Source organism: Lepidochelys olivacea (genome assembly GCF_965140295.1).
Source record: "Lepidochelys olivacea isolate rLepOli2 genome assembly, chromosome: 27".
Lineage (NCBI taxonomy): Eukaryota > Metazoa > Chordata > Testudines > Cheloniidae > Lepidochelys > Lepidochelys olivacea.
In genome coordinates, this window is record NC_140437.1 from 19,133,828 (window position 1) to 19,159,303 (window position 25,476).

Here is a 25,476-nt window from a genome sequence, read left to right on the forward strand (position 1 = left end):
GGGGCAGCGAATCGCCTCCCCGCAGTGCTGAGGGCAGCACTGTGCCAGGCACTACAGCTCTCTCCCCACCCCGGCCCTCCAAGAGAGCGGGAAGAAAAGGGCCAGCCCGCCAACCCAGCCACCCTAGACCATAGAGTCGGAGGCGCTGCCTCCCTCCCAGGCCCCAGCCTGAGCCGCTCTAGCCAGCGCCGCCGTCTCTATGGCCAGCGCCTTGCGTGACCCCCAGCAGTGACGTACGTGACGTAGCCCCGGCGCGGCCCGCACCCGGAAGTGGATTGCGCTTTGTGAGTCGGGGGCCGGGGGCCATGGGGGACCCGGCGGGCGCCGACGAGCTCGCGAAGCTCGAGTACCTGTCGCTGGTGTCCAAGGTCTGCACCGAGCTGGACAATCACCTGGGCATCAACGACAAGGACCTGGGTGAGGGGCCCGGCGGGGAGCGAGCGGCGCGGCGGGGCGGGGGGCGTCCCCTGGGGGGGGTTGAGGTGACCCCCGGGAGAGGAGGACGGAGCCGGTCGGGGGGCAGGAGCCAGGGAACCCCCCCCGGAGGAGGAAGGGGCGGGCGGGAGCCGCTGCGCTGATGCGAGGCTGGGCGTTTGCCGGGACACGCGGCTGAAGTTGGATCCTGGTCCCCAGCTCCTTGTTCAGAGGCCAACGTTATTTTCAAGTCGCGGGGGGGTGGTAGCCGTGTTAGCCTGTATCCACAGGCACAACGAGGAGAGTCCGGTGCCGCCCGAAAGACTAACAGATTTATTGGGGCATAAGCTTTTGTGGGTGAAAAACCCGCGTCTTCAGCTGCACGGAGTGAAAGTTACAGGTACAGGCATGAATATATACGGGCACATGAAGAGAAGGGAGTTCCCTTACAAGTTTCAGAGTAGCAGCCGTGTTAGTCTGTGTCCGTAAAAAGAAAAGGGGTCCTTGTGGCACCTTAGAGACGAACCAATTTGTTTGAGCATGAGCTTTCGTGAGCTACAGCTCACTTCATCGGGTGCATTCAGTGGAAACCCTTACAAGTGGGAAAACTAGTGTTGACCAGGCCAGTTCAGTCAGGGAGGATGTGGTCCACTCCCAATACTTGATGAGGAGGTGTCAATACCAAGAGAGGGAAAATTGCTTTTGTAGTGAGCCAGCCACTCCCAGTCCCTACTTAAGCCCAAATTGATGGTGTTAAGTTTGCAAATGAATTGTAACTCTGCTGTTTCTCTTTGCTCACGAAAGCTCATGCTCAAATAAATTGGTTAGTCTCTAAGGTGCCACAAGTACTCCTTTTCTTTTTGCGAATACAGACTAACACGGCTGTTACTCTGAAACCTATCTTTGAAGTCTGTTTTTGAAGGTTTTTTGTTGAAGGATGGCTACTTTTAAATCTGTTATTGAATGTCCAGGGAGATTGAAGTGTTCTCCTACTGGCTTTTGTATGTTACCATTCCTGATGTCTGATTTGTGTCCATTTGTCCTTTTACGTAGAGATTGTCTATTTTGGCCAATGTACATGGCAGAGGGGCATTGGAGGCACATGGTGGCATATATCATATTAGTAGATGTACAGGTGAATGAGCCCCTGATGGTGTGGCTGGTGGGGTTGGGTCCCATGATGGTGCAGATATGGGGACAGAGAAGGCAACAGGGTTTGTTTTCAAGAACCTCAGTGTAAGATTTACATTTTTAGAAATTTCATCAGACTAACAGGAGTGACTGTGGTAAAAAAGTAAATGTGTAATTATGTAAATATTTATTATATAATCAAATAAGGAATTGGGAACAAGGAACCAGCTTCAGCCTCATTGCCCTGACACGTCCGTTATTGATTGTGTGTATTGTGGTAGTATCTTTGAGCTCCAGTAGTTGTGCTAGGCGCTGAACAAACATAGACAAAAAGACAGTCCCAGCCCCCAAAGAGTTGACAGTCTGAGTTAGAAAATGAGCTCTCCTCTCATCCTGAGACACAATCCCTCCAGGTCTGGGTTCCTGAAAATGGACTTAAGGCAGTGTAGATAGAGAAACTTGCACTGCTGCAGACCATGCATTCCATGTTCTCTGGCTAGATGAGGGACTTCAGGTTGCCAAGCCAGCCCCTTTCCTCAGAGTGAAATGCATGTGACCTGACTTCAAATTATTTTTGTTTGTTTCACTCTCAATCACTTTTTCTTTGCAGCTGAGTTTGTGATAAATCTTGCTGAGAAAAACACCACATTTGACACATTCAAGACTGCCCTTACAAAGAATGGCGCTGAGTTCACAGTAAGTGAGATATGAACACAGAGAGAATCTTTTATTTAAAAGAGAGTTGCAAGGATTAAGTAAACACAGAGAGAATCTTTTATTTAAAAGAGAGTTGCAAGGATTAAGTATTTGTGTTTATTAATGTGCAATTATTTTCATTTAATAGTTCATACATGCTGGCTTCCACACACTTCTGTCTAATTAAGCGTTATTTAACTTTGCTTGATGCAGTCTGTGAAGCACTATGCAATTTTGAAGACTCATTTGGGCTCTTTGGTGTCTTATTACTATGCATATGTAGTGCAAGAAAAACAACGTGTCATGAAAACAAACTTTTTATGGTGCTCACACACCAGGCTGATAAGTACCTTAGAAACAGGTCAAAATGATTGTCCTAGTTAGAACCAGTGACTGGTGTGGAGAGTCACTTAAATGGAATTTTCATAACGTTGTAAAATCAAGTCACTTTTTGTCTTAGTTCTTTACAACTGAACTTTTATGGTGTACGTGTGATTTCTTGTGGCTATGGCCCTATACGTCTACATCTTTAGAAGTTGGGATTGAGCTTTTGTTCCCTGCTAACAAATCCTCCTTGTGCTAATGTGCAAAAATATTGCAATCACTTAAAAAAATCTTCTGTGCTTTATCAAATTTTTCAGGACTCCCTCATTAGTAATTTGTTACGTCTCATACAGACAATGCGGCCTCCAGCGAAGCCATCTACAGGCAAAGGTAAATACAGTCTCACTGCTCCAGCAGCTCAATAGAAAACAGACCTAACCCTTTCAGCATCTGCTGGACATTGTGGGTATGACAGATGAAATCGCTATTCTTATATCTTATCTACTATCATTCCAGTGGAGTTCTCTGTGTTACATGAAGTGCTGGTGCAAAGCTTTGGGGCTACTCGAAGAGAGCCTGAGTCAGTGCAGAATTCAGAATATTGCATATTTTGCTATCTCATTTAATCAGAATTTCCTTTGTGAGGGGAAATGTAGTTATTTTTAATTCACCTTTTAAAAGCTGCAGTAAAATTTACATTCAGAGATGAAATGAATACTCCGTTTCAGAAATGACAGTAGAAAATTATTCTAGCCATGTGATAAAGGTGCACTTCTAACTTTTTTTTTTACCCTTTTTTATTCTAAAAACAGAGGTAGTTGTCAAACCCAAAACAGAAAAGGAAAAGCTGAAGGACCTGTTCCCAGCCCTTTGCAGGCCAGACAATCCCACCATCAGGGTAAGGATGCAATTTCACACATTAACAATCAGTGAATGGAAATATGCTTGTTTTCTCACTCTTGGTTTGCAGTTGCTACATTAACATAACCATCTATATTGTGCTTCTAATGCATAAAATGTGATGGGGTATGAGAAATGAAAATGCAGAATGGAGTGGGAAGTAAGTAGTTGGTTTGGGATTGCTGGAGGTTAGTTGCAGGGGACTATTGCTAATATAGCTCTCTTAGGGCAAACATTGCTTTGCAGAACACCCAACAAGACAAGGACCCTACCCTGACAAATTCACAGTCTAACTCAGACAACATAATAAGCAGATAATGTTTCAGGTGCAAGACTGCCTGGTGACACTGAGACCACTGTAGGACACTTTGTTTAAGGAGTGGTTTTGAAGGAACGTGTTTGGCACCTGAGATTGAAAGGCCCTTATACACCTACTATAAGGGGTTGCATGATAGAAGGTACAAAGAGCAGGAAAGCTGAAGATGGTAGATTGGACAGAAGATCCAGAAGAGTGCAGAGGAAGAGGTGGGAACTGTGCAGAGGTTTGAAGGTGAGGTGGATGAAATGAATTATTAGCATATACCTTTAATCAGATTGGGAACTGTAATAAGCATCTACTTATGGAGAAGTTAATTTGTGTCAAAACTTTAGGATTAAAATCTAGGCTACCCAAGATGCCTACTAGTAACATGCATATTAAAGTTTCAGTAACAATTTTAAAAAGTCAGTCTCCAAATTCATACATAGAGGCAGACCTGGTAGAGCCATGTGGCAGAGAAGGCTTTGGCGTTGAGACTCCTGGTTAATGATCCCCATATCTTTGCTTCTTTACATCACATTTTCTCTGATCTTTTCTCCTACTTTCCTTCTTTCTGGTGATTGTCCCATTGCACAGATTAATGCTCTGTGCTGGTGATAGGATTTTAATCAGCCATTTTAAAGAGGTATTCTCTGTGTCTATAGACTATGCTGGATGAAGATGATGTGAAAGTGGCTGTTGATGCTCTTAAGGAACTTGAAGCTTTAATGCCTAGTGCAGGTGGGCAGGAAAAACAAAGGAATAATGACCGCCGGTAAGTTTCCAGCACATCTCTGGGCCATGGCTAGCCAGTAAATTTTCTGTCTGCATGACCTTCTCTTGTATGAAAGTTGAACACAGATTGTTAATGTTTGCTAGGGCAAAAAAGAAGAGGAGGAGTCGCAGTCACAGCAGAGACAGGGACAGGAAACGGAGACACCGATCCCATTCCAGGTCACGTTCTAGGACTCTGGATAAGAACAAGGGGAAATCCAGATACCGCTCAAGGAGCAGGAGTCTGAGTCCCAGCAGGGACCGTAAGGATCGAGAGAAATATGCAGAGAAGAGCAATGACAGATGGAGGGACAAGCATGTGGATCGGCCCCCACCTGAAGAGCCTTCGATTGGAGAAATTTACAACGGCAAAGTCACAAGTATAATGCAGTTTGGGTGCTTTGTGCAGCTGGAAGGATTAAGGTACCCATCTCACCTTCACAATGAGCCATTATCACTTCTTGTACCATCATCCTTCCTTTGTGTATTATAAACATTGGCTTCAATTTCAGTTATTAATATGACTTAAAAAAAAAAAAAAGGAAAAAAGGTATGATGCCTTATTAGGCGAAGGCAGGTATGCCAGTGATACACACTGCATTTCACAACCACAGTGAATTTTCTCTTTCAAAAAAGTAAAGCTGACAGTAAAGAATGTTTCTCTTTCCAGAGACAGTTTATAAACACAGTAAAACCTCTCAGCACTAAACATTTTAAGACATTTAAGTGCTTAAATGATATGTGAAGGGTTGGTTCCCAGAGTAATATACAGTATCTCATGCTCTTCTCTCCACGTGTGACCCACAGGAAACGCTGGGAAGGCTTGGTTCATATTTCTGAACTTCGCAGAGAGGGACGTGTTGCTAATGTTGCTGATGTTGTGAGCAAAGGTCAAAGAGTAAAGGTCAAAGTGCTATCATTTACTGGGTCCAAAACCAGCCTGAGCATGAAGGTATGGAAGAATTTTATAGATCAAATTATGGTGGAGAAAGAGAGTGTTTACAGTTCTAGTATTTCAAATATTGCTGTACACTAACTTGAATCCCTTCAAAGTATCATATTTTAATACTTAAAGCCTGTAAGTTATAGTTCTGTATTTATGCCACCCATTGGTTCCTACTCCTGTTTTCTCCACATGTTCTTTTCAGATGCCTTGCATATAAAGATTCTAAACATTCAACTCTGTTTGTACCACTCATTGAACCAAATAAAGTGGTAACTTTGAAGTCTTTAGTCAGGTGCCCAGACAGACCCCAAGCTGTCGTTTATGCCCATCCTCCATTCACTGCATGAGAAAGGCATTTTATTTTAAATTACAGGCTACAATGTGTTTCTGATCACAGACTGCTTAATCACTTCTGAGATGTTAATTTAAAAAACAAACAATAGTGAAATGTCTTCACATACATGGGCTGTGTTTGGGCTTGGCCCCTCTGGGAAACGGAGAGATCCTTGCCTTTATATGCTTGGTAGAGGAAGGAGGTCCAGGTCAGGTATCTCGGGAAAAGGTGGGACAGTGATTAATAAATTTATCAATCATATTTGATATAGGATGTTGATCAAGAGACTGGGGAAGACTTGAACCCAAACCGACGCAGAAACCTAGTTGGAGAGACCAATGAAGAGACCTCTATGAGGAATCCAGACAGACCCAGTCACGTCTCCCTGGTGAATGCCCCTGAAGTGGAGGATGATAGCCTTGAACGGAAGCGTCTCACCCGGATTTCAGACCCAGAGAAATGGGAAATCAAACAGGTGTAAAGCACTACCAACTCATACTGGGGTGTCTGGGGCGATGTCATTCAGTGTGGTTGTAGGGGAGCTTCAAAGATTACCATCCAGCTTCCCATTTTTCTTAATAGTCCATGGTTTCTTGGGTACATCCTCCTCACTGATATAAGCTGTCTGAAATATGGGTTTCCCAAGCTCTGACCTCATAAGGCTTTGAGTAGTCTTTGGCTAATAGTGTGATCCAGTTAAGTGTAAGACTAGTGTCTCTCTTTGCCAGTATTCAGAACCCCCCGCAGGGATCTATAATGGAATGTGGAGCCTCTCACTCCTATATCCCTGATTCATAAATCTGACCAGTGCTTTTAATAACTGACACATCTTTGTTAGAAGCGTCACTTGTCATTCCAGCATCTTTCACCACTAAAATCCAGGAAAGACAAGGTGTCAGAGATTAAAAAGCCCGTTTAGGCATACTAATGCATCTCTGCTGATGCTGGGTTGTTCCAGGCAGCACATCTACCAATGTTGTGTCCAGAGAAGTTTTAAAGTCACAATTGAATTCTTTTGGGAGGAGTCTACAACCCAGTATATCACCTTGTTGGGATGTATTATCTGATATTAATTGTAAATGTCCTTTTCTTAATTTCATCCTATTTTTTCCTATTTATACTGTGTTGTACCACACTAATAGGCACTAGTCCCCTCAGACAATCCCAGTGCCACAGTGTCCTGGGAGAACTTACACTTCCTATCTCTTTGCAAAGTGAACCCTTCTTTCATCCCAGAGAGCTGTAGAATCTTAAATGGGCCAGTCTACCCTTGAATGATGTTCACATGTGGGAACTAATCCTCCCCTCTCCATTCCTTTCCCAGATGATTGCTGCTAACGTGCTCTCGAAAGAAGAGTTTCCTGACTTTGATGAGGAGACTGGGATCCTCCCTAAAGTTGATGATGAAGAAGGTAATATTGTCTGGTAGTTTCACTGTGGGTATAATAGATTCCTTTCTGTGTATGCGATCTATGCAAAAAGGAGCTTCTGATGCAAGCAAGTGTAAGGAGTTTGAGTTAGCAGTAGCTCTAAACACCTGGAGCTGGCAGGTGTGCTGGTTCCCTTTGGTTAATGAAGTGCTGGTTGCCTTTGGCCGGGAGCTCTCTCCTTGCCTGTGACATTTTTACCTTTGTAGAATATGTAATTATACAGTAAACAGGATGCACAGAAAACACTTCAGCAATGTAGCTTCCTTTTCCTGCGGTGGAAGTTTGTTTGAAAAAAAGCTGCATCTGTCTCCTTGTTAAACCTGAATTATTTGTGTGTTTTAGATGAGGACCTTGAGATTGAGCTGGTTGAAGAAGAGCCACCATTCCTGCGAGGGCATACCAAGCAAAGCATGGATATGAGTCCCATTAAAATAGTGAAGGTAAGAGATTTCAGACTAATGATTGAAAACTTGCATGGTGGTTTTATGTAAATGCTCTGGAATTAGCAATAATGAGTGGAATCTTGGTATCCATAGCCCAGAAAATCAGGAGCGCTGGGCTGGAGATCTTTTTTTTATTATACATAGTTGGGTTTTAATTTCATTGGTAATAGTGAGATGAGATCATGGAATAGAAATGCAAGGTTAACATGCGGCCTACATTTAACAGAAAATGAGGTAGAACCAAGCGGTGTTCTGCCCCACTCATCCTCTTGTTTTTGATGAGGTGTGGATAGCCAGGAAACTATCCTTCTCACCTCAGTACCAGTAAGCTCATCCTTGATTGGACTATGAAGGGAGTCTGCTATTTTACAGTCACAGCCACCTGCATCCTGGAAATCTAGCCATCAAAAATATTTCTGCATTTGTGAAATAATAAAGTTTTAAAAGCCTTTGAAGTAGTTGTGGGAAAGAGATTGCCTTCAAGCTTGAGGACAGATGGGCTGGGCTGTAATAAAGGTGTACAGAGGAGAGGGGTAGTAAAGGCTCCAGGACTGGATAGTGCTTGTAATTGTATGTTGTTTTTTGTTCTTCAGAATCCTGATGGCTCCTTGTCCCAGGCCGCAATGATGCAAAGTGCTTTAGCCAAAGAAAGGCGAGAACTCAAACAAGCTCAAAGGGAAGCAGAGATGGACTCTATCCCCATGGGACTTAATACACACTGGGTGGATCCTCTTCCTGACGGTGTGTTCTGACTTGTCTTTGTTTAAGTATCTACTGTGCCATTCACTGTGGGAGCTGAACCATTCCAGGAGAGTATCTTGGTGTCTATGTATGTGGCCGCTTCACTTAAGACTTTTTTCATCTTGAGCTTAGCTTATATGTTTAGTCTTCTAGTCAAAGTGTGATGGGAGAGTGGACTGAGCATATTACCAAGTGATGCACAGATGGAACTATGGCAAAAATCGTAGTAGGCCCAAAATCACAATCAATATGCCAGAACAGCTCATTCGAATTCTAAACAGGCAGATTGTAGTGTTATCTATAAAATGCCTTTTTACTGTATCTAGCTCATTACTGCATTTGTGCCATGTGAGCTGAAGAGCGATAACTAAATTCTCTCTTTTTTTTTTCTTAGTGGATGGGAGACAAATAGCTGCCAACATGCGGGGTATTGGAATGATGCCCAATGATATCCCAGAGTGGAAGAAACATGCATTCGGTGGCAACAAAGCCTCCTATGGTAAAAAAACCCAACTTTCCATCATTGAGCAGAGGGAGAGTCTCCCAATCTTCAGATTAAAGGAGCAGCTGATTCAGGTAAGTCCCATGCAGGAACCGCCTTCTCCTTGGAGTGGGAAGGATTAATATGAATGTTACTGGGTCTGTTTATTGACAAATTAGTAGCCACTTGAGAGTTTTAAGAATGAAATTGTATTTTAAAATCATAATTTTTCTCTGTAAATCTTTATAAAACTGCAGTAGGGCCAATATTGGAGCTAAGATCCCAAATGACACAAGTCTTTATGGCAGGGTGAGTCCTCTGAGTGGTCAAAGAGTTTACTGGCTTGCTGGTTAGCAAGACCTAGGCCAGAACACTTTGTCCGAGCCAGCATGAGTGAGGGCACTTGGGGGCTACATCTAGTCTTAGATTGACTGTATTTAAAAAAAAGAATCCTAACAAGCACTTTCTAACATGTCCTCTTTCAGGCAGTTCATGACAATCAGATCCTGATTGTTATTGGTGAGACAGGCTCTGGGAAAACGACACAGATCACCCAATACCTGGCTGAGGCAGGTTACACGTCAAGAGGAAAGATTGGGTGCACCCAGCCTCGCAGAGTGGCTGCAATGTCTGTTGCCAAGAGAGTGTCTGAGGAGTTTGGTTGCTGTTTGGGACAGGAGGTAAAGTTCTGTGTTGGAGGAGGCAGCTGCATAAACACGATGAAAAGTGGGGAAAAATCAGTAATGGGATAACTGACCTATGGTCTATGGCAAGTTTGAATTGAGGGGCAGAATAACTCAACCTGGGATTATCATTGCCAACAATTTTGTTTCATCAATTCAGTTAGTTTAGTGTAAGGGGTGGAGACATAATTACTCATTCAAACCCATTGTTCTGCTTCCATCTCTTGTTTGGTAGGTTGGCTACACGATTCGATTTGAAGACTGCACTAGCCCCGAGACCGTCATCAAGTACATGACGGATGGTATGTTACTGCGGGAGTGCCTGATTGATCCGGACCTGACCCAGTATGCCATCATCATGCTGGATGAGGCTCATGAGAGGACCATTCACACTGATGTGCTCTTTGGGCTTCTGAAAAAGGTAATGTTATGTTTGGCCCCTGGTCTCTCCGCAGGTTATATCAGGAGAGAATGCAGGAAGACAGGCATGTCTGCCTTTTGAGACCCTCATGTCTTAAAACGGTCAGTTGTGAGAACTGAGCTATGGTTGAAGGTGACTGTGCCTTTACAGGAGTAGTTCACCTGGTCTTAGCTCTGACTGTAAATTAAATGGAGTTTTGGCAACAGATGAAGGTCATTTAATTCAGAACATTTCTGGGGATGAATAGGCAACTCTCTCAGAATAAGGAAACAGTCTCACTTAACCCAGTCTGCCTCTCACAAAAGGTCTCTGTGCTGGGAGTTCCCTTAACTAGGAAAAAAGAGAAGTGTATTTTAAATATGGCCTTAGCTTTAAATTGCATGAGATTCTGGCCTTTTGCCTCTCTGAGAAGGACAGTGTATCCTCCTTTGCATTTAGATGATTCTGCGAATCCACCAAAGTCCCTGAGGTGATTGAAGCCTCTTGTTACCTGGAATAAAATGTAACTGAGCGAAGGGGCTTGTTGAAGCCCTTATTTATTGCCCTTGTCACTATTAACGTGGTATGGGAATGTTCTCTCCTGCTACAGACTGTGCAGAAACGTCAGGATATGAAGCTGATTGTAACTTCGGCAACATTAGATGCTGTGAAATTCTCCCAGTATTTCTATGAAGCTCCAATCTTCACAATTCCTGGCAGAACATACCCTGTGGAAATTCTGTACACGAAAGAACCAGAGACTGATTATCTGGATGCGAGTCTGATCACAGTGATGCAGATCCATTTGACGGAGCCACCAGGTAAGTTTGATAAAATTTGGCGGTGGCAGGGTCCTGTGTCATGGGGTCATATGGCTTGATAAGGAGCACATCTGAACGGGAGATCTTTCTACATGGAAGAGAAGAGGGGAAGAAGGAAGCAAAGGGAGTGGTTAGACAGAAGTTGTGTGGAGCAGGATTAATTCTGTTGACACGTTCCCTTTTGTAGGTGACATCCTAGTGTTCCTGACTGGTCAGGAGGAGATTGATACAGCTTGCGAGATCCTTTATGAGAGAATGAAATCTCTAGGACCCGACGTGCCAGAGTTAATTATCCTTCCCGTGTATTCAGCTTTACCTAGCGAGATGCAAACCAGGATCTTTGACCCAGCCCCACCAGGCAGCAGGAAGGTAATGCCAGGCAAAGGGCGGCTTCCCCCTCTGATGAAACACTTAATAGTGGGACTTGTTACACTGTTCATTCCATTCAGAATCTTATTTGCTATGGGTTGGGGAGGAGAGTAATTATAGACTATGCTCTGTAGCTTTGAAACAGCAGCTCTTATGTGGCTTAACTCACAGAACTTTTCTTGGCCAATTCTCCATTTTTTGGCATTTAAGTATTCTTCTGTTTTATTTTAACCCAAACCCTTTTGCGCAGAATTGCTTTATAAATAACATTGATTCAGCAGAAAGATTCTCTAGATGCTACCTTTCAAGGTCATTGTTGTCCTCTGCGGAAATCGGATTTTCTGAATGGTGTGTCTAGAAGCAGCTCCCAGAGGATGGCAGTAATTGTCTTGAAGCACGTTCTGTGGTAGTTTCTTGTCTCATAAGGGCTATGTTGCAGAGCCAGGCAAAAAAATACTTTTTACGGATCACATAAAATTATTTGAGCAGAAATTGGTAACCTTTTCCTTGTTTTTATCAATGAGTTCCACTGTGTTCACATCACGTACTGCCCTAAAGCTTAAAACAGGGTGCAAATGTTTAAAATCTGGCCATTTTTATGGGTGAAAGGAGAACTCTGCTCACACATATTGGCAGGAGAATAATCAATAATTTTAAATCATAGCAGTTGTGTCAGCAACAGTCTGATTATACCATATTGAATGGTTTGTATAAACAGAGCAACACTCGTTTAGCTTAGTTCTGTTTCTGTCTGGTTGGCAAGCAGAGATAGTATCTGAATCAGACTGTACTCTTGCTTACAGGTTGTCATTGCTACCAACATTGCTGAGACCTCCCTGACTATTGATGGAATCTATTATGTGGTAGATCCTGGGTTTGTGAAGCAGAAAGTGTATAACTCCAAGACTGGAATTGATCAGTTGGTGGTTACACCAATTTCCCAGGTACACAGCATATGTTTGATAATGTATGGGAAGTAAATCTGTGGCTTAGAGGAAATTTTATGGAAACAAGGTGGGGAAATAAATACCACTTTCCCACACACAATGTCTTGCATCACACTCAGACTATGTTTAGCGCATCATGTCTCCTTGCATTGCGTTAGGAGCCCCCTAATAATGTTAACAGAACTGCAGACAACTAACCCTTCATTCCTCTCTCACTTAGTCTCTTGACTGAACCATTGTCCTGGATAATGCTTACTTGCCTCTGAGATGTTGTGTTCCCTCTGAAATCCTACAGGCACAGGCAAAGCAGCGAGCAGGAAGAGCTGGAAGAACAGGGCCAGGAAAGTGTTACAGACTCTACACGGAGCGCGCTTACCGAGATGAAATGCTAACCACCAACGTGCCTGAAATCCAGAGAACAAACTTGGCCAGCACAGTGCTCTCCCTTAAGGTAGGAATCAGTGTCTCATTATTTTGCTGAAATACAGCCAATGTGATTGTAATTTCCACCCTTTTACTAAATGCAAATGGATAGGAAGGAACACTGTACCATTGGCAGAGCTATAGCTCGCTCTCCACTTCTTTCTCCCAGGGGGTTATAACTTAGACTCAGACTTAGCTTTACAGATATCAGTCCCAGAAAAGCCATTCTTTACACACAACCTGAAAGCCATATTTCATTGCAAGTTCTAGAAATGGAAAGCCCCAGGAGTCTTAGTCGAATCATACGTTTCCATGCCCTGTTATAAAAAAACAAACAAAACCCTTTATAAAATACACATACATTTCTCAGGCCATCACCTCATAGGCGAGGACTTCTCTTTCTGGGGTCGTGGTAGTTGTGTCGTTTTCAAATATATGTATATAAAGATCTATAGAAGACCGTACCCTCTGAGAACTGCAGTCGGCTAAGTAACTGTCCAAGATGTGAGAGTCATAGATGTTACAGATGGCACGGAACTATTAAGTCACCACACATCTCTCTGGCGTTAGTGCAGGATTGTTCACTATTGCACCTTTACTAGAACTTTTCCCTGTTTTGGTTTTTGTCCCAAGGGATGGAATAATGTGCCCACTGGGATTTGTGATTACACTGGAGATAAGGCACGAACCCTGGGCACAAGGTCTAAGCAGCACTGATAAACTCTTGGTTTTGGCTTTTGACTCATTTTTTGATGCTCTCGGAGATGTCTCTACTTATGGAGCCTGGTTTCCAGTTTCTTTCCTGGTGTCTCTTACCCTTAGATTTTCACTCTATTTCAGGCTATGGGGATCAACGACTTGCTGTCCTTTGATTTTATGGATGCTCCCCCGATGGAAACACTAATCACTGCCATGGAACAGCTCTACACCTTGGGAGCCCTGGACGATGAGGGGCTGCTCACTCGACTTGGGCGCAGAGTAGGTTAAATATCATGCCTCTGAACATTGGTTGCATTGTGTTCTCCGGCTGGCCTGGGTGTAGCTATCCATAGGGGTCATTGCCACTGTCAGTGATTTCTCTCTGTGGTCTTGTGCATTCTTAGTCAACCCAAAGCCACACTTCCCCACTAGCAGTTGGCCTTTGCAGACAAGTAGTAAATAATATTGCCTTTTCTGCTTCCCAGTGGAATAGTGCCATTTTCTCTTGTAAGTGAGTTCCATTTTACACGTGTCTAAAAATCCCCTGTAAGTGTTGGGCTGCTCTGATCATGTAGATGGCAACGGTCATCTGCTCTGTGCCGAATAAACCTCCCCTAGGTAGTGGGCAGTGCCGTGTTAGGGAAACACTCAATGGCATCGTCTTCTCTCCCATTAAGGTTTAGTTACCTCTAACTGAAATGAGTCTGGCCTATTTTCTGATCTTGTGAGACCTCTTAAAGCCTTGCTTCAGCACCACTGAAAATATATGTTGTTGTCCTTTATTCCTGCAGATGGCAGAGTTCCCTTTGGAGCCCATGTTATGTAAGATGTTGATCATGTCTGTACATTTGGGATGCAGTGAAGAAATGTTAACTATAGTCTCTATGCTGTCTGTACAGAATGTGTTCTACAGACCAAAGGTAAGGAATTCAGGCCTATGTGCTGTAGTGCCCAGCCCTGGTTGCATGGTGAGAAGCAGGAATCTGGTGGTGGTTATTGAATGCATCTGGTGTAATGGTACGTGTGTACTCCCCCAGACAAGACCATAATTAAAGGGTTCATTGGATCACATATTGCAAAGCTAATTTACCTCTTTGTTACATGCCCCCTAGCTGTGGATGTTTGATGCCACTTTGCCCTCGGGGAAGTGAAAGTTGGAGGCTTTGCTTTTTTCTTCTCTTCTCAACAGTAAATGAAACAACATTAGAACCTGCCATCTCCTGCTTTGGAATTCGGAGCCATTCTTGTAGGGTGGCTGGAGGAACCCTGTTCCCCTCCCAGAGAAACAGAAATGGTTTCAGAATGAAGTTACACATCATAAGCCCCTCCTGCGCTGACCCTCTTCTTGCACCTCTGGTCTGCAGGCTGTGGTGGTGACATGGCTGCTCCTTATCAGACTCCTTTTGGATCTGTTATTTCTTCATTATAATGTCCTATTGCTGTCTGATTCAATGACCTCAGTGTGTGTTTGATATCCCAAGGCTACATCCATGGAGTTGAGAAACATGGACCTCTCTGCAGAGCCTATTGATTAGGCCTGGTCTACACTGAAAAGTTATATCGGCATAGCTACATCAGTCAGGGGTGTGGAAAAACCATACCCCCGACTGACATAGTTATGCTAACAAAACCTCCAGTGAAGACGCAGCTATGTGGAGAGAGAGAGAGAGTGCTTCTGTGAACGTAGCTAATATCATTCAGGGAGGCGGTTTTCCAAAACGTACAGAAAAACTCTGTTTGTTTGTGTAGGGGGGCTGTGCTGGCATAGCTATGCTGACAGGATTGTCATATAGTCTCCATAGTGTAGAAATACACTCTGTCATTGAATGTCCGATTTCTAAGCAACAAAAATTTGACTAGTTCTATGCATGCAACACAGTGCAGCCGACAGCGTAAGTGAGCCATATGTCCTGTAGTATCATTTCAAGAATAGTTAGGGTGAGGAAAGAGAAGGGTGCTTCAGGAAAGACCCAGTGTTGCAGGTTCTCTGCTCTAGCCCTCCCCTCTTGTGAGAGAGGAGAGGAGGGGTCTGCAGCATGTCTGTGTTTTCAGGTAGGAGCTGTGCTTGTCTTTTTCAAGTTTAACATTGTGTCATAATGGTAATGCCTTAATCATAGGGGTCCAGTTCAGCCCTGGTGTGGGCAAGGGACCTCCCATTGACCTGCAGGGCTGAGTCTGATCTGCAGTGCTTTGTATTTAATCCTTTACAAAAAAGCCAGTATGCTGTGTATGCATCTCAGCCTTGCACTGGTTAAACATGGGGCTGTCCATTTAGTAGCACATAAGAACATGCAGTATTTGGGCATAAAGAAGAACCAGTGCCCCGTTGCCAGGGGTACATGATACTTTCTCTAAAACACACATGTGATGGAAACGTGTTTTGTGTGTCAGGATAAACAAGCACTTGCTGACCAGAAGAAAGCCAAGTTCCACCAGACAGAAGGGGACCATCTCACCCTGCTGGCTGTCTACAATTCCTGGAAGAATAATAAGTTCTCGAATCCCTGGTGCTATGAGAATTTTATCCAGGCCCGGTCCTTGCGCAGGGCACAGGACATCCGTAAACAAATGCTGGGCATTATGGACAGGTGAGCAAATCCAGCAGAGGGCAGGAACTGGTTCTGCCTTTTTTTTTTTAAAAGCATTCTTGTCCTTTAGCAGTAGCTGATTGGCGCTTGCTGTTTGGGTGTTATGGTGTCTGTGCTTTGCACACCAAACACGGGGGCCCACTAAATTCTTTCTTTATGACTCTCTTCTGGCAGACACAAGCTGGATGTGGTGTCATGCGGGAAGGCAACAGTGCGAGTCCAGAAGGCCATCTGCAGCGGTTTCTTCCGAAATGCAGCAAAGAAGGACCCCCAGGAGGGGTACCGGACTCTCATTGACCAGCAAGTGGTCTATATTCACCCATCCAGTGCCCTCTTCAACAGGCAGCCAGAATGGTAGGAAAACAGGGACTCTTCATTCTAAGTTTAATTCTCAATTCTACAGCTAGAAAGTCCTCAGCATGGGTTATACATAAAATACAGACCAAAATCTGTGAATGCTCCAATACTTCCGTGATGGGCATGGAACGAGAATAGAGACCAAAGAGACAGACTGTGGTCTGTTCTCAGCTCCTGAGCAGACGTGTACAGGACATATGAGGTGCTACAATCACTGCAAAGCAAGGCTGTCTGGAGTCCTGCCTCCAGCTGTCCTGTTGTGCCTCTCCTCCAGGTATGGAGTTCAATGCAGCCGCATAAGTCAGCAAGAGGGGGATCCTGACATTAAACCAAGCAGCTCCATGCTGCAGAATGCGGGAGATGCATGAGAGAGGCTTTCTGCTGGGGGTGGCTCTTTTTGGGTCTGGTGAGCCTGGAGGTGGTGATGAAGGGGGAAGGAGAGTTAGAGAACTGGACCAAGGGGGACAGGTCTCGAGCACCCCTGACATGAGATGAGGTCTTCAGCCCCAAGGACCTTCTCATTGTTAAGAACCATTAATTTCCCCTTCTGCAAGCATTAATATTGCTATCTTCTCTCTCTACAGGGTGGTCTATCACGAGCTGGTGCTGACCACCAAGGAGTATATGCGTGAAGTGACCACCATTGACCCACGCTGGCTGGTGGAATTTGCACCAGCCTTCTTCAAAGTCTCTGATCCAACCAAACTGAGCAAACAGAAGAAGCAGCAGCGGCTTGAGCCCCTGTACAATCGCTATGAGGAGCCCAATGCCTGGAGGATCTCTCGTGCATTCAGGAGGCGATGAGCCTGGCTCTGGCATGGGTTGCTGTTGGCGAAGTGTTCCTGGCGGCTGAGATTCTGCACTGTTTTAAAATCCCCTTTTCAGGACACATGCAGTTGAACCCAAATCCAGTTGCAGCTGAAATCCAGACTGATTCAGGCTTTAATTTATTTCCTATTCACTTTGTAAATATCTTCATTGTGGGCCAAAAGAACTGGACAATATCACTGATTCATGTCCTCTGCCCTTGGAACTGCTACAGTTAGCAGGTCACTTCTCATGTCCAGGCTCACTCAGGTGTGTTGTATCACTTCCTCCTACTTCCAACCGTTTGAAAATCTAAAGGCTTAGAAATCTGGGCACTAATCAACAAATGAGGCAATGATCTAAAAACCAATTGTTTGTCAACTTGATCGTCTCCCATCTGACTGGATCTTCAGATGCTAGAATGGCCTGAGTTTCTAGCCACTCTGAAGAGGGATTGATTTCAGCCGACACTCCTGTCACTGCTCTTGGACAATGACTGATTTTCTTTGGCAGGCTTCACCACTTGTGGTCAACTTTAACTTTTCCATTTTCTTACCTGCTGTAACTATTTGTCTCTTACTTGAAATCAAAAACTCCTGCAGCCAGCTGTGGAGAGAGATTTAGAGTATGTGGTTTGGAATAAGGTGGAAGAGATCCCCTGAAACCCAACCCGAGTGTGTGTTATACTTGGACAATGGCGCAGGTCAGACTGGTGGTCTTATCTTTCATCAGCATCTCCTGTGCACTGAAAACTAGAATATCACATGTTAATTAACCACATCCACTCTGCAGCACAGCTCAGTCTGTGAACTTAAATGGTTACAGATGTCCCAGAGAGAGATTTTCTACACAGTGTGTCATGTGCTTTGTTTCCTCTGACAACATTAGGTGACATCACAACTGGCTTTTTTTTTATAGAATATTTTCTTAGGTCTAAAGGTGCATTTTCAGCAAAAACCTGCTAGAACAGTTGTTATGAAAATGTAATTCCAGAATGACTGAAGCTGTACATAAACTTGCTTTATTTTCTTTTTGTTATTCTAATGCCGGTGCTCAGACCTGCCTTTTCAAAGCTGGAAATAGCTATCTGGCTCCAGAACTAGAGAGACCCAAACTTTGTAACTTTTCTCAAGTTGGTGTATTTACGAAGTAACTGGTGAAAAGTGCACAGAAGAGCTGACTGGTTTGATTTATACCTGACTCTGTGAGCTACAAGACACCACGGTGCTTGCTCACTGAAAATTGGCTACACCTGAAATCTGCATCTGTCTGTAAAGAGGGCAGTGAGAGGGATGGCATAGATATTGTTTTTAATATGTTGTACAAATGGCCTAAATTCCTTAGAAGCCTTCACAAAGAAAATTTATTATAAAAATAAACTTCTGAAACAGGAAACTGTTTCAGCATCAAATAAGCACTAGGGGTTTGTCCTTTTGGTGGTAACAGAATGGCTTCCAACCTGGTAAAACCTCTTTGTGCTGCTGTACCTGTTACCAGTGAAACTTTGTGTTTGAACCACATTTTTAAAAAGCCGGTGGAAGATATGGGATATATTAACTGAGGGCTCAGGTCAGACAGCAGTGGGGCTTTGAGGCAAGGTCTCGTCATTCCAAATTCTTTTTTATTTTTCTCCCTGTTTGGAACAGTATTTTGTTTCCTTGGCTGGCTTGGCAGCTTGGCCCTTCTTTGGTAGGGGAATCAAGACAGCGCACACATGCCTTCTAGAACTGAACTATGAAACAGGCGTGTTGGTTTACACATAACTCTTTGCAATAGGCTTTATAGACCTGTCCTGCTTGGAACAACTCAGAGCATCAAGTTCTCGGATGTATCGACTGGCAGATACTAGAAAGCGGTTACCTCAGTCACTGTACCCATGGAATTGGAGCCAGAAGGAAGCACAGTCATTGCAAAGGTTTCTAGTCTAACATTAAGCAACTGTTCATTGATATTTTTAGATTCTGAGGCTAGAAAGGATCACTATGAGCATCTAGTTTATCCTCAAGTATAACACAGGCCCTAGAATTTCACTCAGTGATTCCGCTAGGAGGTCCATCTGCAGTTAGTCTAAAGAATATTTCAGTAGTGTGCATGTAACTAAACTCTGGGAAAATGAAGATGACAGAGGGTCTGAGGACTTGTCTATGTTGGAAGGTTATACCAATATAAGGTAAAATGTGAATTTAAACCAATATAGTTATACAAACATAAGCCCCAGTCTGTAGGCACTTGGATTCTGCTATCAGAGTGGCATTCGCTTATATCCATTTAGGAAGGTGTTTAAACCAAAAAAGCCACTTTTCCACTAGCATAAGTGTGTCAACAGAGGGGGGTTAAACCAGTATAACTGATAAAAACTTTCCCACGTCGACAGGCCTGAGAGAACTCTTTACCCAGAGCAGTGTACGTGCAGCCATACACACAGCCTCCTCATCCATCCCTCTCCACCACTGGGGATCAGAGTCATAGAAATGACCCATCTCCTTACACTTCTGCAGCCCTGGTTATGGTGCCGGGTATGATAGCAGAGATCTTTTCATGAACATGATGTAATGGGGTGTGCTGGCTCTAGCTTCTCCTCCCTGGCAGCGGCAGCAGCAGGCTCGCACGTGGGTGTTGGGGGGAGAGAACAGTATGCCTTCAGGCTGGGGTGGCTTTCTGCTTCCTGTTGCAGTTGGATGAAGTGCTTGCACAATGCCATAAGCTGTAATTAAGCAGGGAAATGGCTGCCAAAGCATCCTTATTAACTTTATAGCTGGTGGCAGAAGGCAAGTTACAGTTAAACACAGGGAGAACCAGGGATGCAGATCTAGGAACCCAGCTATTAAAAGTGTATAACCAGTGCTGCTACCATAGGCAGTGGGCAGGCTGCCATCAGACATCAGTGCTCAGGTCCTGCCCTGTCTTCTGCTACCTGGGTATAGCATCATGTGTCCTGGTAGCAGCTGCTTTATTCAAAAGGCCTCCCGGTTGAAATCCAAGAAGCTGCACTCTGAAACACTCTGCTCTTTTCAGGAGCTTTGGGCTCTGACAAAGAGGAACTTGCAGCCTCTCTGGTCCAGCTCACGTCAAAGTCTCTCTGTAGACTTTCCACTTCTAGAAGCTGGGAGTGTTACTTTTGGAGCATGCTGATGCAAGGTGCAGTAACTAGCCTCAGGTAAGGTCACTCCCACTTGTTTCCCAGAGGTTGGTGTGATGCTGTCCTACCCACAAGTACAAGAAGCCCCTGCCTGCTCCCCTCCGATTCTGTTGAGTACAGCTGTGAATCTTTATGGAGACACAAAATATCCAGTGCACTTGTCCAAACTCCAGCTGCACATGCCGAAGATCTGCAGTCCACTTGTATGTATCGCCTGCATACAGCCTGCTTGTCACATAAAGTATCCTGGACAAAAAATATCAAACTTCTCTCACACGCACACTCTCCCTCTCTCTCTCTCTCTCCCAATAAATCAACCTTTTGCCCTTAATCCAAGAAAGATAAATAAGACTTTTACAGGCACCACCACACGTATTCCATCTGTTATAGCAACTGCCTTCCCTTTATTTAATGGGCTTGTTACCAGAGCCATTGTGACAGCAGTGTGCTGCCATACAATGAGAGTTTTGTTTTCTCCTAATTCGGTTTTCATGAGATTTTGTGACAATTACAGAGAGGGTCACGATACTGACCCATTAGCAGTTTGGTGGAATTTCTCATTTATGAATGTATTGTTCTTTCAGGCCAGCTGGGAATATGGTAACTGAGTATCTGAATCTCCCAAAAGGGGTTTATAGGTGTATGTTCTGCAGCATACATAAATCCTGTAGCTGGTCTGACCATAGACTTGGGGTGAAGAAACCTGCACACTAGTTTATTTAAATTCAGAACAATCACCCTGTGCTTGTGGCTGGTGAGCAGTTGGTTCAGTCAAAGTGCAGTTCTACACCAAAAAATGCCACTCAAAACAGCACCTCCCTGTTTAATGTAGGTATGCTTCCTGATCCTGTCTGTGTTCAGTGTTACTTCCCTTCTACAAGGACACAGGCAAGGGGAAGCTACTTGCTCAAGGTCACTCTGAGTCAGTGGGAGAGACTAGGTGCTGACTCCCAGTCCTGTGTTCTAACTAATGTTCTTCTCTTAATGCACGCTCACTTCGCACAGCTTAGGCACTCACATACCCTGGGGACAGAACTGGGCTTGCTGCAGGTTTGTTCAGAAATTGTGTCTCATACGGGACTGATAGAATTGTGCTGGAGAGGATGTTTGTTCCCTCCAAGATGGCTGGGGTTGGCATGATTTTAGCACAGGGGGCAATAGTATTTAAAAGAGTAACTTTGCTATCAGAAACCACATGAGAGCCTCCAGTGCTGGCAGCTATGCCCTAGAATGGCGTGTGATCTATGGCAGTGTGTAAACACACAGATGCAAACCACAGTGTTACAGTGTTTGGTCACAGCCATATCAGAAAACTGATTCAACCTCCATTACTAGCTGGGTGTGATCAGAAAGTCTCATGACTCAAACCAGTCCGAGTGAGAGGGTTTCTCTCTAAGGAGAGCAATGGCATAAGGCAGTGGTTCTCAAACTTTTGTACTGGTGACCCCTTTCACATAGCAAGCCTCTGAGTGCGACCCCCCCTTGTAATTTAAAAACACTTGTTTATATATTTAGCACCCTTATAAATGCTGGATGCAAAGCGGGGTTTGGGGTAGAGGCTCACAGCTCTCAACCCCCCTTGTAATAACCTCACGACCCCCTGAGGGGTCCTGACCCCCAGTTTGAGAACCCCTGGCATAAGGCCACTGTTTGATTTCCTTCAAGTTCGGAAAAATAAATTCAAGGCACCTATTTGATTCCATCTCCTGGTGGAGAAGTCTGTGACAAGCTTTGGGCTATGGCTGCTCACCCTTCACTCTCTCTCCATCGAGTGGATACTTGAGTCAACACAAATACACATGAGGCAAGCAGCCCAGCCCGCACATCCCACTTAGCACTAGACCCAGCATTCAAAAATCAAGTGACGTCTTAAAATCATGAAGTTGTAATTTTTTTAAGTCCCTGTTTGGTTCTTTTCCTTTGCCTTCTGGCTTTTGAGCCTTTAGGCTGCACTTGCTGCATGTTTTCAAGCTTTTCTTCACAACCATGAAGGCTAGAAACTTACTTAAAAAACAAAAAAGAGAGAGCTGAGATTCTTAGGCACTCCCTTGCTTCCGGAAGCTGCAGCTTTCAGAAAAACACCAATTATCATGACATTCAGCAATGCTGCATCCTGGCTGTGGCTCAGATGGGCTGCACAACCTTCAAGAATGCAGTCTGCCAAGAAAGGCTGAGGTCTGGCTGTGCTGTGAATGATCTGTTCCTGCAGCAGAGGGAATGGGGCGCTGAGCAGGTTTCTCACTGTTATATTAGAACAGCCACTAGCTAGCGCCATAGCTCAGGATGGAAAACACTTTCCGTTACAACCCTTGTTTCCCACCTGCAGAATGTCCTGTAGCATTCACCACTGTGGTGTTTGGTACAGATATCCCCCCCCAAAACAGGAGTTCTGAGCAACTTCCCATCTGAGTTTTTTTAATTATAGGAGAATGAAAGAGAAACAACATTTTTGTTGGAAAAAAAATTCTGAGCTTCCTTTTATGTGTAGGGCTCTGGCCAGAGTCTGACCCCCACAGAGGCCTGCCTGGGCCTTTGCTTGATTTGAACTTTGAGCTGTGTGCTCAGGATGTGTGGTAGGTCTTTGTAATTGGGCAATCAGGTGACACTAACCTATCATATGACAAGGGTGCTGACCCTTTCAACTCTGACCCCAGTCAGGTGACTGGTGGCAGGCAATAAATTCAGTCTCTTCAGTCTAGTAGGTTGGTGGGGTGTGCATACAGCAAGGGGGAAGCGTGAACCTAGAGATGGGGGGGTGCTGCTGCCTTTTTTACCCTGCAGCCTCCTGGCCCCAGGCAATCCCTTTGTCCCCTCAACCTGTGCGGCTCCTGCTGCATTTCTAAAGCCTGGAATCTGGTTTGGGGCTGCTCTAGCTCAGGATAAACCCCTGAATTCAGCAGGACAAAGGAGGCAGCACCTACCCCAGCTGAGGATGGCTGCGAGGGGCTAGGTCGACCAGATGTCCCGATTTCATAGGGACAGTCCTGATTTTTGGGTCTTTTTCTTGTATAGGCTCCTATTGCCCCCCACCCCATGTCCTGATTTCTCACGCTTGCTGTCTGGTCACCCTATGAGGGGCAGAGGGATAGAAATGCCAGTGTGGGGTACAGCTCTGTGCTCCCTTGGGCTGACTTGTGCCTGCGAATATGTGGCAGAAAACTGTCAGTCAGTTCTAGGGCTCTGGCCTTTTCCTCCCCCCCAAAAATTTATTTTCCCAACGATTTCCCTGGAGAAGGTCCAATAAGCGGAGTTTCCACAAACTGCAGAGGTTTAAAGCAAATCCCAGAAGGGGAAACCTGATGCCAGGTGCTGCCAGCTCCCAAATCCTCTGCCATTAACAAGCAGAAATGTAGAGCCTGTGAGAGGATAAATAGTGGGAAAGACACAAGCCGAGGAGCCAGGGATCCTGTTTCCATTGTGTGCGGGCAGGTGGGGGGAAGGTTTGCATAAAGGTGTGCATTACTTGTCTGTGGTTTGTAGCAGTCAGGCTGTGGTGGAGCTGCCCAGGTCCCATCTATTTTTTCTGGCCAGGAGCAGAGCCAGGGTGAGGAATGATGTCAGGGACAGCTGGCGCGAAGCAGCCGCTTTCCTGGTCGACAAGGGCCTAGGCAGCACTAGTTAGTCAGTGACTCTCCCTGAGTCCAGCAGAGGGAGCACTGAGTTCAGTGTTCACGCACAAGGGGAGGAAAGATTAAGGAATTTGCCCCATGATGTGGGGACTGACAGAGGTTTTGCCTTGGCGGTTTGTGTGATGAGATCCTTTGGTTCCAATCTGTTGGACCCTGTGTAGCCCATAAGATTTGGGTTCAGACAAACTGCAAAATGCAGCTCGAATGGTCAAGTGAAACCCTGTAGCTCACGAAAGCTTATGCTCAAATAAATTTGTTAGTCTCTAAGGTGCCACAAGTACTCCTTTTCTTTTTGTGAATACAGACTAACATGGCTGCTACTCTGAAACCTGATTTAAATGCAGTGCTATAAAGTGAACGCCAACCACCTGCTCTGCTCCTGTGTGAGCATCTGTAATAAAAGCGGGCAAGTTTCCTGCAGTCTCTGCTCCTGGTGCTGCAACATTTTGCTCAGCTCCATGACTGACACCTGTCTCCCTCTCTAAACCATTCATCCTTCTAAGAGCTCTTCCTTCCATGGGTTCTAGATCAGTCACTTCAGGGTAGTTGGAGTTTTCAAGCAGGTAGAAGCAGTTCAATGGGTGCAGCTGGGCTCTAGCACTGAAAGTCAGCCAGTGGGCTGTGATGTTGCTGGAAGCTGGTTTGTGACCTAGACTGATGGGAGAGTCCTCACTGCTGACAGCTCCAAGTAGGCAGATGTAATCACACAGAACCAGAGCAAAAGTGCAATCACAGCAGGCAGCATAAAGCGAATTCAGAAAAGTGGAAACATGCAGCATGAAATAACAGATCAGTGAGCAATAATGGAGAAGGGAAGTTCAGGGACAGATGCAGCAGTTATGTGCTCAATAAATAGGGTAGTGGCAAATCTTTCTCAAGGGTCCTGCATGAAAGGCTCTTAAGCAAAGTAAGAAGTCATGGGATAAGAGGGAAGGTCCTCTCATGGATCAGTAACAGGTTAAAAGATAGGAATAAATGGTCAGTTTTCAGGATGGAAAGGGGTAAATAGCAGGGGCCCCCAAGGATCTGAATTGGAAGCAGTGCTGTTCAACATATTTATAAATGACCTGGAAAAGGGGTAAACAGTGAGGTGGCAAAGTTTGCAGATATAAAATTATTCAAGATAGTTAAGTCCAAAGCTGACCGTGAAGAGTTACAAAGGGATCTCACAAAACTGAGTGACTGGGCTACAAAATGGCAGATAAAATTCAATGTTGGTAAATGCAAAGTAATGCACACTTGGAAAACATAATCCCAGCTATACATACAAAATGATGGGGGTCTAAGTTAGCAGTTACAGCTCAAGAAAGAGACCTTGGATTCATCATGGATATTTCTCTGAAAACATCTGCTCAGTGTGCAGAAACAGTCAAAAAAGCTAATGGAATGTTAGGAACCATTAGGAAAGAGATAGATAAGACAGCAAATATTATAATGCTACTATATAAATCCATGGTACGCCCACATCTTGAATGCTGCATGCAGTTCTGGTCACCCCATCTCAAAAAAGATAGATTAGAATTGGAAAAGGTACAAAGAAGGGGCATGAAAATGGTTAGGGGTAAGGAACAGCGTCCATGTGAGGAGAGATTAAAAAAACAAGGATTGTTCATCTTAGAAAAGAGATAGCTAAGGGAGGATGTCATAGAGGTCTATAAAATCATGAATGGTGTGAAGAGAGTGACTAAGGAAGTGTTATTTA

General features: G+C 44.6%; 1 protein-coding gene across 1 annotated transcript; it reads left to right on the forward strand.

Annotated features, from left to right (window-relative positions):
- Positions 1-261: 261 nt before the first annotated feature.
- Positions 262-18,420, forward strand: DHX8 (DEAH-box helicase 8). The gene is made up of 23 exons (XM_084615546.1): positions 262-417; positions 2,156-2,241; positions 2,883-2,955; positions 3,378-3,463; positions 4,429-4,538; positions 4,643-4,960; positions 5,345-5,489; positions 6,089-6,292; positions 7,142-7,229; positions 7,590-7,687; positions 8,284-8,431; positions 8,826-9,007; positions 9,398-9,592; positions 9,831-10,016; positions 10,606-10,816; positions 11,004-11,185; positions 11,989-12,129; positions 12,428-12,583; positions 13,396-13,533; positions 14,046-14,174; positions 15,646-15,842; positions 16,017-16,196; positions 16,784-18,420. The coding sequence occupies exons 1-23, from the start codon at positions 306-308 to the stop codon at positions 17,001-17,003; spliced, it is 3,585 nt and encodes a 1,194-aa protein (XP_084471672.1). The 5' UTR covers positions 262-305; the 3' UTR covers positions 17,004-18,420.
- The last annotated feature ends 7,056 nt before the right edge of the window (positions 18,421-25,476 follow it).

Bases quoted from the DNA above. Each gene is read 5' to 3' on its own strand.
- DHX8 (XM_084615546.1), top strand. From the start codon at position 306: ATGGGGGACCCGGCGGGCGCCGACGAGCTCGCGAAGCTCGAGTACCTG. The intron at 2,956-3,377 runs GTAAATACAGTC...TTCTAAAAACAG, and splicing joins GAAGCCATCTACAGGCAAAG to AGGTAGTTGTCAAACCCAAA. The intron at 12,584-13,395 runs GTAGGAATCAGT...ACTCTATTTCAG, and splicing joins GCACAGTGCTCTCCCTTAAG to GCTATGGGGATCAACGACTT.